Source organism: Gobius niger (genome assembly GCF_951799975.1).
Source record: "Gobius niger genome assembly, chromosome: 1".
In the NCBI taxonomy this organism is placed as follows: domain Eukaryota; kingdom Metazoa; phylum Chordata; class Actinopteri; order Gobiiformes; family Gobiidae; genus Gobius; species Gobius niger.
In genome coordinates, this window is record NC_136852.1 from 15,588,604 (window position 1) to 15,604,649 (window position 16,046).

The 16,046-nt window shown below is 40.8% G+C and overlaps 1 protein-coding gene across 1 annotated transcript; it reads right to left on the bottom strand.

Annotated features, from left to right (window-relative positions):
* Positions 1 to 3,721: 3,721 nt before the first annotated feature.
* ankk1 (ankyrin repeat and kinase domain containing 1) lies at positions 3,722 to 15,777 on the bottom strand (the record flags this gene model as incomplete). The annotated part of the gene is made up of 9 exons (XM_079556202.1): positions 3,722 to 4,760; positions 4,830 to 5,070; positions 5,391 to 5,415; positions 5,625 to 5,722; positions 8,892 to 9,043; positions 10,699 to 10,752; positions 10,983 to 11,134; positions 13,797 to 14,079; positions 15,608 to 15,777. 9 exons carry the CDS (start codon positions 15,775 to 15,777, stop codon positions 3,722 to 3,724), a joined length of 2,214 nt encoding a protein of 737 aa, XP_079412328.1.
* Positions 15,778 to 16,046: the final 269 nt, after the last annotated feature.

Below are 16,046 nucleotides of genomic sequence, written 5' to 3' on the forward strand. Positions count from 1 at the left end.
TCCCCTGAGGAACCGGGGTACAGTGGATCTCTCCATCACCTCCAATGGGGCCCTGCTGAGGGACCACTCCTGGGTCAGGGGCACAGCTGTGTCAGTCATGATTGCGGCTGCTTAACACCGCAGGGCACACAGCTCTTTGGTGAGTTTAACCCCGACACTTGAGGGGAAGAGTGGAGCGGCCCTCCTCATGAGAAGCTAAATATACAACTGAGGAGCCACATTATCATCCTGTCATTAAGGTAAGAACAGTCACACTGAGAGCAGCCACGGCACTCTGCAATCATTATGCAAATGTCAAGCCCGGGCACAATTTATAGATTGTTGTACTTGAGTTATTTACTTCCTTTATGAAGTAGTGACAGAAAGTTCTTCGCAAAGAGGAGAGTTTTTTGTTATTTGAAGTCCAGACCAAAAACATAAGGCCCACAGATTTTGTTACAATGGCTGTTGCAATTTTAAGATGTTTTATTTTTATTTTAATGGTTATTCTCACTGTCTCTTGTTAAATTAACAGCTGTAGTAACTGAGTAGCATCAGGGGCATTTTTAATTATGGTGTTATTCGTAGCATTTTTGAGAGTTGCATTAATTTTTAAGGATGTATATATATATTTATTCTCCTTTTTTCAATCCAAAGGCAATAGGCATACATTATATCTTGTCTTTATTTACAGTGTCATCATGTATATGAACTGGGAGTGTTCACTGTATAAATTTTGCTTTGCACAGTACCCTCACTGTAGATTAATCATATAATGAAAACATCTCCACTGACGCTCTCTCTATTTTGTTCTGATATATTATTAAAAGTTAGCAAGATCTAATCATGGCTCTCAGCAGCATTTCAATTAACCCTTCCGTACTCCCCCGTGGGCCACATGACTTAATTAAATTGTCTTATTATGCTAAAAATGTTACAGTAAAGCAACAATTTGGCTCTGGAGACACACTGTCACTGTATCGCATGTGCCTGTTGTTATTTGCGCTCTGGAAGCTCACGTGACATTCTCTTTGCCTGCTTGTCTTCCTGTTAGAAAACAAAATTAGTTTAGATGCAGACAAACCCAATTACGGGCTGTTAGGACACGTCCGATCTGCCAGTGTATGTGTAAAAAGGCCGGAGCGCAGCTATTGATTTTACCTGATTAAATGCAGTTTGAAAAGCAGCTTTGCATTAGCTTCACATTTAAGACCCTTTTGCTTTGACATTACAAGGATACAGATCTTAGAAAAATTGAACAGCACACAATAGATTTGACTTTCTGTCAGCATGCAGTTTGACACATTAAAAGTCGTACAAAAGTATAAATGATAAGATTTTTTTTTTAAGCTGAATCATTGAATCAAATAGCATTGACCTGAAATGTGTAAGATTCCTGAAGAGCGGTTTTTTATACTGTGGCATCTTTTTTATTCTTCTTCTTTTCAGTTTGGTCGAGTCATAAGAAAAGCAATGGAACTTTTTTCAAATGAATGCATTGTTATGAGAAAAAAGGTTGAGGAGGCGCTCACCAGGATCTCAATTAGTAGCATAGACCAGATTCATCAGGGCACGTCATGCCCTGAAGAATGCATTGTTATATTCAGTATAAAGGTTGCTGTCCCGTAGATATTTTAAAGCAGCTGTAATAAGGAGCTACTGGTATCGATGAGATAAATGGAAGAGACTGGTATTGATACCCAAAAAGATAAGGCCCAGGCACTGGTAGTTTGCAAAAAAAAATGTTCCATTGGCAATTTGTCTATTTTCAGACTTGTCCTGAGCTTAGAGAAGTTGATGTGTAACTGTCGTAAATGTTGGTAGCATTTAGCCTCTCCCAGCATAGGTATAGCTCCAAACTGTGAGGGTGAAGTTAGCAGTGACCAAGCTGGCCAGGTACCGTATTCCCTATTTTTATACAGTTACGTGGAAAGTTACATGATCCAAGTATAGTTACAAGTATAGTTACTGTATCTGTACTGGTTGTTAGCACAACCAGTACAGATGACTTGAAATGCTACATTTCTATAAAAAGAAGTAACAAGGTTTGCAAATGACAGTGGCTCAGGTGTGCACTGCTGTATGAATGTGAGTGTAAATGGGAGGCTCCTTGATGCAAAGAGCTTCTTGCGCCCAACGGAGACGAGAAGCTCTTTACTGGTGAAGCATTTACCTGTTCATTCACCCATCTTTGTGTCAAATCACAATCACAGTAACATAGCAGGCACAGGGAGGTCTTGAAAAGGAAACAAAAACAGTATCCTTTGCTGGTAGCGCAGATAAATGTGCCAATCTTCAGGCGTTCACTTTTCCACTTTTAGAGCTTAATAAGCCTGTATATTGATATATTTGTCAATTTGTTCAAATATGTCCATTACTGTCTTACATACAGCTGCCAGTGAATATATTGGTCTATAACTTACCTACACAAAATAGAGGCGTGCTAAATAATGTTGTATTTTTCCTCCAAACTCACTTCACTCTTATTTATTCTTAGCCTTCAGTATTGTTATAAAGTGCACACATTGATGGTTGAGATTAAGATGTTTAAAAGTGATTCTGCTTCTCTCCAATGATTTGTCAAATGATAGCCCCACAGAAGTCTGCCAGGTCTCATTATACAGCTTCCTCTATCAGTCATTACCAGCGCATCAGCCACTCTGTAAAGCACATTTGCAACTCTTTTATGCCCGCCACAAGCACAGGGCTATTTAAAGACGAGGAAGCAAAATGAGTTCATCACAGAGAGCCTCACCGCAGTCCGACCCCAATGTTTTACCCAACAAATGTACAGTAGAGGGCTGTAAAAGCTGTAAATACATTATTCAATGGGGAAGCTAAAATACTTTGGAAATACTAGCAAGACCAATGGCTCGCGGCAAGGTCAGAAAAATAAACAAATCCAAATTTTAATGTCATTTAATTCATTTTGAAATAACAAGGCCGGTGTGAAAAGTCAAAATGTTTCAAAGATTTCAAGTGGTGCGCAAATTGTATGAGTGAAGCCGGCGGCAAAATGAGGAAAATGAAGGAAAGATCCATGTAAAGGCAATGTACGTGTGTGGAGACAAGATGCACTTTGGTAGTAGTAAATAAAGCTCCCACTATACTATATTATATATATATATATATATACATATATATATATATATATATATATATATATATATATATATATATATATATATATATATATATATATATATATATATATATATATATATTTCAGAACTACAATGCCCTACAATGCCCTACCAACCTTCTAACCTTCTATCTATTTCACCAGAATTTCTGATACAGTATATTATTACTCACTGTACAGTATATTATTACTCACTGTATGCAGGTCTAATGGTCCTCCAGCACAAATACTGCTTAATGTAAGAGAATAGCTAACGTGTTATGGCCATAGTGTTTATGTGTAACAGTTCAATATGTGATGTCAATTCTAGTTTAAATCAGAAATACTGGAGTCAGGCTAAAGCCTGTTTTCAATGCAGCGCGGCAACCTGTGGTGTAGAACATTGCTGTCCTATTCAGGAACTCTTTCTCCCCCATCTGTATATGGACATATATGTTTTTGTAATGCGTCGTTGTTTCAAGACACTATTCGTTTTTCCAAGGCGGGGCATTGCGTAACCTTTTCAACAAGTATACAGCGATATATTATTGCGTTGGAAACTTTTGATGTTGCCACTTGAACTTAACTGTGGTGCTCTTTTGGTTTGGAGCAAATGTGTGATTAGCATGTCTTCTCCAGTAATTGCACTATTTCCCACATCTTGTTCCCCTGTGCCACAGTTAAAGCAGAGGTCCCTGAGGAGTCTAGCAGAGTGGTGTTGGCTCCGTTCAGTAGCAGAGCTTTCACTATGGACACACAGCCGTGTTTAGCTGCCAGGTGCAGCGGTGTGACTCTTCCCCTGCTCTGCGCATTCACATTCGCGTCATGTGAGATCAGGTGCAGGACACAGGGAAAGCTGACGCTGGTACAGGCCACGTGGAGGGGTGTCCAGCGCTCACTATCCTCAGCCACATTAGGGTCGGCTTTAGCTGCTAAGAGTTTCGCCACTACTTGTGGCTCGCTCTGGTGACAGGCTAGATGTAGAGGGGTCCAATCTTTGTCCCCTCGTGCATCCACTGTCCCGCCCTGGCATTGCAGCTCAGCCACAGTGGCCTCATGTCCTTTGAGTGCAGCCAGGTGCATGGGAGTCCAGCCCTGTACAGTCCTAGAGTCTGGGCAGGCCTTGTTTGACAGGAGCTGCCTGCATATGCCCGTGTGTCCCCGTAGAGCAGCCAGGTGAAGTGGAGTGTAGCCCCTGCTGTCCGCGCTGTCAATGCGGGCTCCGCTCCTCACCAAGTGCCGGACCACTCTGTTGTGTCCTTCGTCCGCTGCCAGGTGCAGCGCTGTGGAGAGCAAGTCGTCAGTGGCGTTGGGGTCCACTCCCTTGGCGAAGAGCAGTTTGATGATGTTCAGATGCCCATAGACAGAGGCCAAGTGGAGAGGTGTCCGTCCCCTCGCTTCTCGCTCCCCCACCGCCTTGTCTGACAGGCGGGATAGCAGCAGGCGCACCACGGTCTCGTGTCCGTTTTGACAAGCTAAGTGGAGGGGGGTCCAGCCTGCCTTCTCCCTGACACCTGCCCCTGCCCCTTTGTCCAGGAGGAGGCGCACCGTCCTGTCATCACCGTTCTGAGCAGCGAAATGGAGAGCAGTCCACCGGTCCTCATCTGCAGAGGTGGGGACAGCACCATGGTCCAGTAACAAAGACGTGATGTCATGATACCTGTAACAGATATTCACAATGGTCTCCTTGAGATGCGATCACAAGGAAAACAGAATTATATTAACAAACCTTTTGATGACAGCAATACTAAGAGGTGTAGCGCCTTTAGACGTCTCACAGTTGACCTCAGCGCCCAGATTCAAGACATGTTTGACACTTTCAGCGTCCCCACTGGCCACAGTGTAGTGCAGGAGTCGCTTCTTCTCAGAAAACTGTCGTCCCACGTGCTCTTTCCGGACTGATTTTCGGAAAGTGCCAAAATCCTTTTTCGATAGAAGTGAAATTATGGTCTCCTTGCCATAGGGATTATCTGTGGAAATATTGTTGTTGTTTTAGTCTGCACTGCTATAAAGGGGGTTAACTGGGCTGGTGTCTTAATAGTACTGAATTTACTTCAAGGTGAATACTTCTAATGCATATAAATTGTTCAGTTTAATGAAGCTAATGTAATGTATTTATATAAAATGAGACAAGGATCGTGCTGCTCTTTATTAGATGATTCCGGGGCTTCAGCGCTAAAGGTAACATTGAAATGGGGCAGCCTTGTAAATAGCACTTTCAAATGTCAGCCCTTCAGGCTTTATACTGCATTGAGCATGATATTACACTGTGCTCTAGCTCCATGTCTACCTGATGGAAGGTCAGGCATCTTAATCTGAAAAGAAGAAAAGAATGAGGTGAACGCTATTAGCCGTGACATTAATCATTTCAAGTTTTAAAGAACATACTGTATGCCAAATATCTAAACGCTCTTGTCTAGGATTTAAGGAATTATTTGATACAGTGTTGTGCTCTAAACTTTGTTACTTCAAAATTATATAACTTTTGCAAATAATACAGTCAATTAAAAAAAAACAGACCAACCTCAGGGACAGGTGAAATCCATCGATTCATGTCTCCATTATTTAAAGGGCCTGGAATCATCAGGACTTCACTTAGAGCCTCCGTTTTCACTACAATATCTGAAAACAAAGCATTGTATGAACGCATATACAGTATTTACCTCTTTTGGGTTTGCCTGTTGGATACACCTTTTCTTTCAAGCTAAATTTAAACAGTTTTGTTTAGTCATTTATTTGTTGGCATATGTTACACCAGGTGCCATACCTAAAACCTCTTTGAATTTGGTCTTCAAAACACAATCTGTCCCAGTTTATAGACTTGTGGCTGGATTTTAGGATTAATGTGGGCCTTTTTGTTAACACATTTAAAAATCAATTTGCTTATCAATTAAGTCACCCCTCAGTATAATCGGCACAATCAACACTATCATTTAATAGCTTCCTTCCGCCTCGCTTCCTTCCTGTGGTTATTAAAAGAAGAACACTTGCGTAAACAACATCGTAGGGCATGACTGTTGCTGGTGATTTTATTGCAGGAAACGTGGCTTGTATCCGTATTCATTTGCATAACTTTTTCAGTCAATAAATGGCCGTCGAAGCAAAGGTGATGTGTAAAGGGCTTAATCTCATTTACATGAACAGCTTCACTCAGGCGCTACATGCAGACCTCTCCCCGAACAATACTCCACCCAAGTCAATATGTTAAAGCAAATACGTTCCGTGTTCAATTAGTGACCTGATATTCCCTCCACTTGTGTATTCATGTTTCGTGCACTGATCCTAATGACCTGGCAAACGAGACATCACTGTGAAGATCGAGCAGGATTATTGAGATGCTTATTGCTCATCCCCCACCTGTGGCCTATTGTCAATGTATAAAAATACCAAACTCCCGCAACTGCTTGTAATTCACGCCCATGCTTGTTTATCCATTCACGACCAGTTTGTAGACGCGCATGTGTGTGTGCATTGTATTTATACATTCAAATCATGTCACAAAGTTATAATGTGTTTTATCTGTTACATTAACATTTACATGTGGCACATTCATTAAACGGTCAGACTCATCATGGTCTCTGTGTGAGTGCATTTTAGTTATTACAGCGGAGTGTGGAATTTCAGAAGCAGCAGATGGTTTTATTTATCTATTTTTATTTATTGTGGTTGAGCGTGGATTATAGAGCAATCTGATGCTGATATTTTAGCCAACGCTAGTTTGCAACACCAATTACTTTTAACCAGCCAAAATATACAATTAATAAAATATTAAATTGACAATAAAAAGCTACACTCACACACATACTCAGATACTCAGGAAATTGCTCATGTGAAGAAATCCTGTTTAAGGCTCTACTTTTTAGCTTATTGCCCACCCCTTCGCAAGAGAGTAATCGAAATCCGAAATCCTCAAATACGTAGCTCCTATGTTCTGATCCTTGCTCCTAACCCTTATGACGCGGTAAGGTCAACTCTTAGATCCCTATGCAGTTCGTGAACTACAGCAGTGGTTCCCAATGTTTTTTGTCTTTCGTACCCCTTTGGCCATTCGTGGTCAACCGTGCACCACCTACCTCAAGGGTGTTACAGTTTATTTAGAAAGCAATTACTTGAAAGTAGTATTTGTAAGAAAAAGGACAATGTTGCATTCAAAATAGACCTAAAATTCTCCCAAAGCAACACATTTTACTGAAAAATGTAGCTTTTCCCATAAAAAATGTTACATTTTCCCCTTTTTCAATCTGAAATAGTTCCAAGTACCCCCTGCTAGGTCCTCGGGTCCCCGTACCCCTGGTTGGGAAACACTGAACTAGAGCTTCAGCAGCATTTGCCCAACCCGACTGTCCTTACCCAGGGCGGAAAACACAGGGGGAGTGACATCACCAACAGCTATGTCAAAAACTACATCACCCATGTAGTATTGCACTACAAAAAACACTCCTCCTGGAGCCACTGACTTTTATAACTCAAACATGAACCACAATAATGATATGAAGCCACACAGAAAACAGACAATGATAAAAAGCTACCACAGCTACGGCTTTATCACAGAAATAAAAAATGCTCTGGTCAAATATTCCACCAAATCCTGTCCATTGGTTCATCCTCAGAAAAAGATGCAGTATTAACACGCAGTGAGGTCTGCTCCTTCTCTGTGCAGTGTCTGCAAATTAGCCATGTGGCTTTAAGTTTCCTCTAAATGAAAGCAAAAGCACTAACTGCCTTCATTTAGGCCGTTTATTGAGACGGCTCTTTAAAACAGTGAGATGTGACTGTGCTGTGGTGACTCCAACATGTATTTTGTCCCTATTATAAAGTTTGGCGTAAATGTGTGTCTCTCGATCAACAGTGGCCACGCATGTAGATTCACTCAAGTAGGGGGATCGGGGAGCGGTGGCTTATGGGATGGCACATAGCTCCTTATCGCCGGTGAGGAACTACCAGAGGTCCCTATGCTAAAGTAGATATGATAGGAAACATACAGGCTCCTTTTCCCAACTCCTTCATAACTTCCAGCACAATTGGGAGGCTTCTGATCATGGTGGACGCTGATGCACATCTGGTTTGGCGTTAGACCTCTTACCAATTCAGCTCCAGCCTTAGTTAATATCAGAGTGATAGCGTAACGTCAACAAATCTACAGCCTGCTTTGTGCAACATATATTGATGTTAATGAGATTGATAATAATGATCAACCCTATCACTAGAACCAAACATATGCAAACAACCGCGGACCCTTACACTAAATTGGCTTATGTGTTTCAATTGTTATATTTGGTCACCTGATTCCAGTTCACAAGACTATGCTATTTTAAACACACCCAAAACAATATTAAATATGACGTCAAATTGATTTAAATGTTTGTTTTTTTACTCACAAAGGCTTGACTGGAGTGAGAGGTGTGAAGAGATAATGCTCGTATTTTTCTAAATGAGCCGCTTATGGTGATGGGATGACTTAAAAAGTTTCGGTTTGCACTCGGCATATTTAATCCTCCATAGTGCTCATTATCTTAAGAAGGTTGTCGCTTCTGCCAATCAATCCCTAATCCTGGAAGATGATTGATGCTGCCTCATTATACCTTGAATTTATAAAATGACCGTTCATTAACTGATTTATCATCCTCCAGTTAATCCTCTTTGCAGATAATCGTCCCCACTATGTGCCTTAGCTGAATTTACTGTCATATCTTTCAGTAGCAGCTCATTGGTCATGTTTTTACACTATTTCCCACTTCACTCTTGGCGCCATTGCATTGCACAACATGGGGTTTGACAGAGTGGCGCTCACCTGAAAATGGCGGTCTCTTGTGGTCGTCTGGGTCCCAGCACAGTTTCATGATGCTGATTAGGGGCACGCACTCCTGAGGCTTGCGTTCAGGCAGGATCTCCAAACTGGGCCTTTTACCTTGTGCCACCTGCACCAGCACTGTGGTCATGCTGCTCCCTGCAAAACAAGGCTGAACAGTTTTGGGAAAATATCTTATCTAACAGTGAGAGAGAGAGAGACGTGGACGGCTGGATTACATACGAATAACATGGAATACAGGGGTAGGGGTCAGATTTTTGTCACATTTGATACGAATCCCAAACTGTTTTACTATCTAAAATCTATAATCGCAATGTTTTTTTAATTCACATTTTTTACCTCTTTACCCCCACGTGGACCAAGCACATTTTCTCCTTTTTGGCTTTACCCAAATCTAAAAGCTTCCTGGAAAAGAAGCATTAACGTAACAAGGATGAAAATGTGACAAAAAAGAGATGAAAAATGTGATGAAAAAGTGATGAAAAAGTGACAAAAATGTGATGAAAAAGTGATGACAAAATGACAAAAATGTGATGAAAAAGTGACAAAAATGTGACAAAAAATGTGACAGAAAAGTAACATAAATTTGATGAAAATGTGATTTAAAAAATGACAAAAGTGTGATGAAAAAGTGAGAAAAAATTGATGAAAAAGTGACAAATGTGTGATGAAAATGCAACAAAAAAGCTGAATTGTTTTTTTTAAAAGTGATAACAACAAAGCAACAACATAAGGAAAAAGATCTGTTCAGATGAATTTTAAGGTGTTAAACTGGCCTTAATAGCTGGACTGCACTTGGTTAAAGCGGGGGTTAAGAGGTTAAATGATCATAAATTATCCAAACGTAACCAAACGTATCTAAAAATATTTTAAAAGTTGTCTAAAACCCGCTGACATACAGTGCCAGTACCAGTTAACAGAGCCACTGCTCTCGTCCGATGACGCAGACCCACCGCTTCTCTTTCTCTCACAGAAAATGTAGCTCGGATTGCCTTGGATTTTCACAATTATTTTTTTACCAAGAAATTATTTTACATGTAAAACAGTAGTGCCCGACCCGTATACATTGCTTTTTTCATCCGTGGAAAGGCTTTAAAACGCAGCCCAATATCCGTGGGGGAATCCATGGGGATTACCAGGCTTCTATCCTCAAATGAAGCCTGTTATCTTGCCTAAATAAGTTATATGAATATGTGCGATTTGCTAATTGTTGCCATTAAAAAACGCATCAAAAAAGTGACAAAAGCAAAACAAAAAAGTGACAAAAACAAAAAAGTGACAAAAGCAAAACAAAAAAGTGACAAAAACAAAACAAAAAAGTGACAAAAACGTGGCAAAAACAAAACAAAAACGTGGCAAAACATGACAAAAACACAATGAAGAAAAGCAATGAAAAAGTAACAAAAACATGACAAAAAAGTAACACAAAAAGAGACGAAAACACAACAAAAACACTGAAAAAATGTGACAAAAACACAGCGACAATTGCACTACTTTTGTAGGTCCTAGCTTTCAAATGAGGCATTGCACTGTTGCTCCCGAACAGGAGGAAATGAGCTAAAGTGGGGGATCTTGTAACTTTGATATGGCTGAATCTTGAAGCCCAACAGCAAACACCTGCATGCTCCTCCTTCAGGGCTGCTGGAGCACATTCCTACAAACTCCACTGTTGTACATTGGATTTTCAACCCGTCAAGGCCAGGCCATTGTTTTTCCACTGAGTAAAATAAACTTCTCGGTTGTTTCACAGTATGTGGATGGAATGTGAAAGTATGAAATTAATGAATACTAACCCGCATATGGCTTTTGCTGAGTGAGTATTTCCCATGTCACAACTCCAAAGCTGGAAGAGCAAGAAGACACAAGCACAACATTTATCTACCTCTAATTCTCAAAATGTTATCTTATTAAGTCTAAGAAAGCAAGTTGAGGATAGATTACAGTGTCTCTCGAGATATCTCCAGGGGATTTAATGGTTTTAAATGGAAAAATATGCCGTTAAAGTGTGCAGAAAGTTTGTAAAAGTAGTGTACTTTGATGGCAGGCCTGTCAGGAGTGTCCTTGGTATGTCACCTGTACACGTCGAAGGCAGTTCCCGGAGGCTCAGGGTTCGAAGTAAACGTCTCAGGGGGGATGTAGTTTATGTTCCCTCTCGCCGTCAGGTGCTCCATAAACGACTTCTTGCTCATGCCCTTCTCCCAGCGGATTAAGCTGAAATCTGAAATCTGTTTTTGTGTGACAGCGTGGATCAGAATTTACATAAATCAGTTTGGAGCAGAGGATATGTGAAGACACTTATGCAGACGTGGGTAGAATATTTGGGAGCTTGGCCATTTGTCACTACCTTTCAGTTGCTTTACAATATTAGCCCAAGTTTTTTTCAGCAACAAACTGAATTTTAGCCTTAGTTCAGGAAGTTCAAGGAGCTCTCCTAAAGATTTCTATATAAGCTGTATTTATAGACAGAGTACTCCTTCACATAGTTACTCAAGTATCCTCATGCAGCTCTTTGCCGTTTTTATTCCTTAAAGCAGTGCTAAGTAACTCATGCCCCTAGAGGCCATAAGCGCCACTGCAGGTGTCGTAGCAAGTTAGGTTTTTTTACTCATTAATTGTCCGTGGGAGTAAATACTAGAAAAGACAAAGGGAGAAAGGCATATTGTACATCCAATAACACAATGGAGATCATTTTTTTCACTCAAACTCGGCTGTAAATACTGTTTAAAGGAATAGGCCACCGTTTTTACATACTGTGATATGCTCTTACCTCACTTTAGACGTGTTAATATATCCCCGTCTGGTCTTTGTCCGTGCGCTCTGTCAGGCAAACGGAGCACATACGCAGCCTCTCCCACATGTCACATAGCTCCAAAAAAGCTCACGATAGAAGTTACCAAGCTCTTCCACGTGTTCCCTGTTTAAATAAAGTTACATGAAGTGTTTTCATGCGAAGTATATTTACACAGAAATGTAACGTGTCGATTTTATAAGCAGATAAAAAGGGGGACTATATTGTGAGGCGTAATGATACGAGGAGTAAAACGTCCGCGCAGTAACTCCTAAAGGTTATTGACGGAAGTGAGCGGGGGAAGTCTTTAGGAGTTACTGCGCGGACGCTGTGCTCCTTGTATCATTACGCCTCACAATATAGTCCCCCTTTTTATTTGCTTATAAAATCGACATGCTACATTTCTGTGTAAATATACTTCGCATGAAAACACTTCACGTAACTTTATTTAAATAGGGAACACGTGGAAGAGCTTGGTAGCTTCTATCGTGAGCTTTTTTGGAGCTATGTGACATGTGGGAGAGGCTGCGTATGTGCTCCGTCTGCCTGACAGAGCGCACGGACAAAGACCAGACGGGGATATATTAACACGTCTAAAGTGAGGTAAGAGCATATCACAGTATGTAAAAACGGTGGCCTATTCCTTTAAGTGTTGTTAACCCGCAGTTAGCTTTTCCCGTTAGCCTCTTAGCTTTTTCTTCATGATTCCATTAGTGTGTATTGGGGCCTCCGACCCAGTGCAGGAAAGCTGCAAGTGTTGTTTTCTGGCCAGAGACACCAGGGGAGATGAAAGACCCCCCCCATCATTCCATTAACACTTGTATTACCCCCAGAGGGACTACAAAAAGGATGTATTAAGACAAACAAGTTACTTAGTACTGCTTTAACAAAGCTCACTGGTGAAAAGGTTTGAGACCCCTTTTCTTAAAGCTGAGATACCTGATTTTCCTGTTTCATGTTTTTGCCCAAACTCATTTATAGCTGTCACAATCCTTCCTGCACACCCGAATTGAATTCAAGCAGATTAATTAGCATGCATGTTCCATGCCCATGTACAGCTTTGAGCAGTGGCAAAGTGACAAATGGTGGACCATAACAATTTGGGTGAAGACAATGCAACAAGGTCTGTTTTTTGCTGTGTTTACAACTGCAAAAATACATTTTTCTTTACAACAACAAAAAGTCAGGTACCCCAGCTTTAAGACATCTGAGTTGAAAATGAATTGTTGTCTGTTTGAAAATACAGTACATAACCATGCGGTCATTCTTTTCTTAAAACATGTTTAAAATGTGAGCCTACTGTCTGATAAAACATATCAATGACAAAATACTGTATAAAGAACCACAGAAGTGTACTAAGCTCTGTGCAATAACTTCTGTGGTATAAAGAACCACAGAAGTGTACTAAGCTCTGTGCAATAACGTCCCATATTTGTAGGGAGCAGTGCAATGATTCTGTACATCCCTCTTGCAAGCTTAAAAAAACAAAAACAATAATAAATAAATAAATGAAAATAGTAGAGTGAAATGGCCGTTGGGAAACACAATTCTAGATATGGCCCTGACCCTGTTTCTGCACAGAGGGTGATAGCCGAGAGCAAATATAGAAATGGCCTTGTGAGATTTGTATCGCTGGATAGAGCCTTGTGCTCGGTGGAGGTCAAGCATTGATGCAATCGCTATGTTAGAATGGAAATAGAATGATACAGGCCAACATATTGATACAAGATGAAATGGAGACATAGCCCATAGTCGGATAAACTGTTCTGAACATTATGTAGAGCCGCATATAATATCAATTTAGGCGAAACAATATCCATCACAATAGCCACAACAGGCTCAACATATCACCGAGGTCTTCCATCGACTTAAATTTATACTTGTTTTGACTTAATTTGCTGAAAATGATTGCTGTTATTGTGTTAGAAAGGTTTGGTAAAATATCGTCAAGACATTTCTCAATTATCATCATATCTCAGATCATGCAATATGGATAATCTTTTGGAAATGCTTGTTCACATCCAGGAAATACACTCAGTTACTGCCCGGTTACTTCCACATCTTAATCCCATACAGGCCTGTCCCTCTGTCCCACTGACCTTGACATGGAGATGATCGTCCAGCAGCAGGTTTGACGTCTTCAGGTTGAGGTGGAGTAATGGCGGTTTCATGCTATGGAGGAAATTCATCCCCATGGAGCACTCATGAATCATCTGGAACTTCTTGGGCCACGTCAGAGTGTGGCTGGCCAGCAGACTGTTGAGGGCGCCGTTGCTCATGTACTCCATCACCACGCCATTCGCCTCGCCGCACATGCCATACACGGACACCAGGTACTTGAATTTCACTGTTGTGACGGCCAACACTTCATTGATTATTTGTCTATCATGGGAAAATATTGAATGAAAATTAGTTTGAGGAATTTATTTATCCATCTGTCTCCTTCAAATGTCAGGCTGTTCACGAGGGGCAAATCCAATTTTCTAATTTGTGTTTTTAAACAAAGAGGAATATTTTTCGTAATTCCTGTCTTTTATTTTTAACATTTTAAAACAACTCATTGTGGCCTCTATGGGCTTCAGCAGGCCTCTTAACCACTGTCAGTGCCTCATTTGAAAGCTAAGACCTGCAAAGCTGATGTTTTCATCTGTTTTTCTTCACATTTTCATTGCTTTTTTTTCGTCATGTTTTTGTTGCGTTTTCATCTCATTTTTGTCATGTTTTTTGCTACTCTTTGGTGTCTTTTTTGTTGCGTTTTCAACATCTAGTTTTTGTCGCTATTTTGACGCTTTTTTTCAAGAAGCTTTAATTTGGGTAATGCCAAACTGGAGAAAATCAGCTCGATTAAGGCCGGTGTTAAAGGAACAGGCCATTTTAACTTTTAACCTCTTAAAGGAACAGGCCAGCGTTTTTCCATACTGAGATATGTTCTTACCTGAGCTTAGACGAGTTGATGTGTACGTGTCTGGTCTTTGTGCGTGCCCTCAGTCATGCAAAACAACCAAAGATGTTGTTAGCATTTGGCCTCTCCCAGTGTATTCCTATGGCTCCAAACGGGGTGAAGTTGGAAGTGACCAAGCTCTTCCACGGGCACGCACAAAGACCAGACAGGTACGCATCAACTACGTCTAAGCTCAGGTAAGAACATATCTCAGTATGGAAACATGGTGGCCTGTTCCTTTAAGAGATTAAAAGTTAAAATGGCAGATCTGCTTAATATAGCGTGACATCGAATAATAATTACATTTCAACCGCATTCCCAATCTGTACAATATACAGAGGGAGCCTAAAAGATCATCAACAGATGGTATCTTAATACAAGCAGTCACACAAAGTAATGAAATCATCTAATCATTTAGCCCTGGATACCGTCTGGGCTTCAATAATATTCCCTTTGGAATAATTTCTTCATTCTGTCTCTTCCACTTAATCTGTTTAATACCACTTATTTGGAGGCTTTCACAACTCCCGTGACCTGCTTCTTCTTTTTTTTATGTACTGCCTTACAATATCGGAGGTAAACAGACAGCAGTTTGTATCGCATGTTTATGCTAAGAGACTCACTTTTCTTTGGTGCTTACATTATAGAGGCATAATCTGTAAAGCATAAACATTGTATTGCCGTGAATGAGTGATTTTGTCTCATGTTTTCAGTTTGTTCAAGTAAGTTGTGATGACTGAATGATGACAGTGGTTACATTTGTCACGCTTAAAATTCCCTGTTTTGGTTGCAGATTCACCAAGAGTTCTAAAAAGAAAATCTATGACAACGTACGTTCAAAATAACATTCAAGTTTATGTGTAAAATAGTATGTAAATGTCATATAACATAGAAGGCTATTACAAAGAGCTGACATTGCTTTCGTTCATGACCAAACCCTTCTCACTGCTCCTGCTACTTCAGCCTCACCTGTAAGTCTCTGTGTCAAAGGTCTTCACGGCACACTTTTCCCGCCACATTTTCAGCTTGGCCTGGTACACCTGACCGAACCTACAATCTGACACTTTAATCCAATCGGCCTCGAAGTCGTCTTTCCTGAAGTCTCTAGGCTGCCCGGGGGACTGGTCTAAGCGATCCATCAGTACACAGCGCTGCTTCTGCCTTTTACAAGCCCACAAGCCAATACCGCCACACGCTCAGCCGCTAATCCTATACATGTGAAGAGGCATTACTCTTCTGCCCGGCATCAATCAAACGCAGAGGCCTCCAACAACACTATTATGGCCGTAGTGTGTGTGCACAGAGGCGTTTGTACTTGCTGATAGAGACTTGAAAACTGTGCGGATCTCGGGGAGGAGTTAAGCTCACCCTGAAAAACAAGTCTCAGCAATGCGACCAAGCCGGTTTT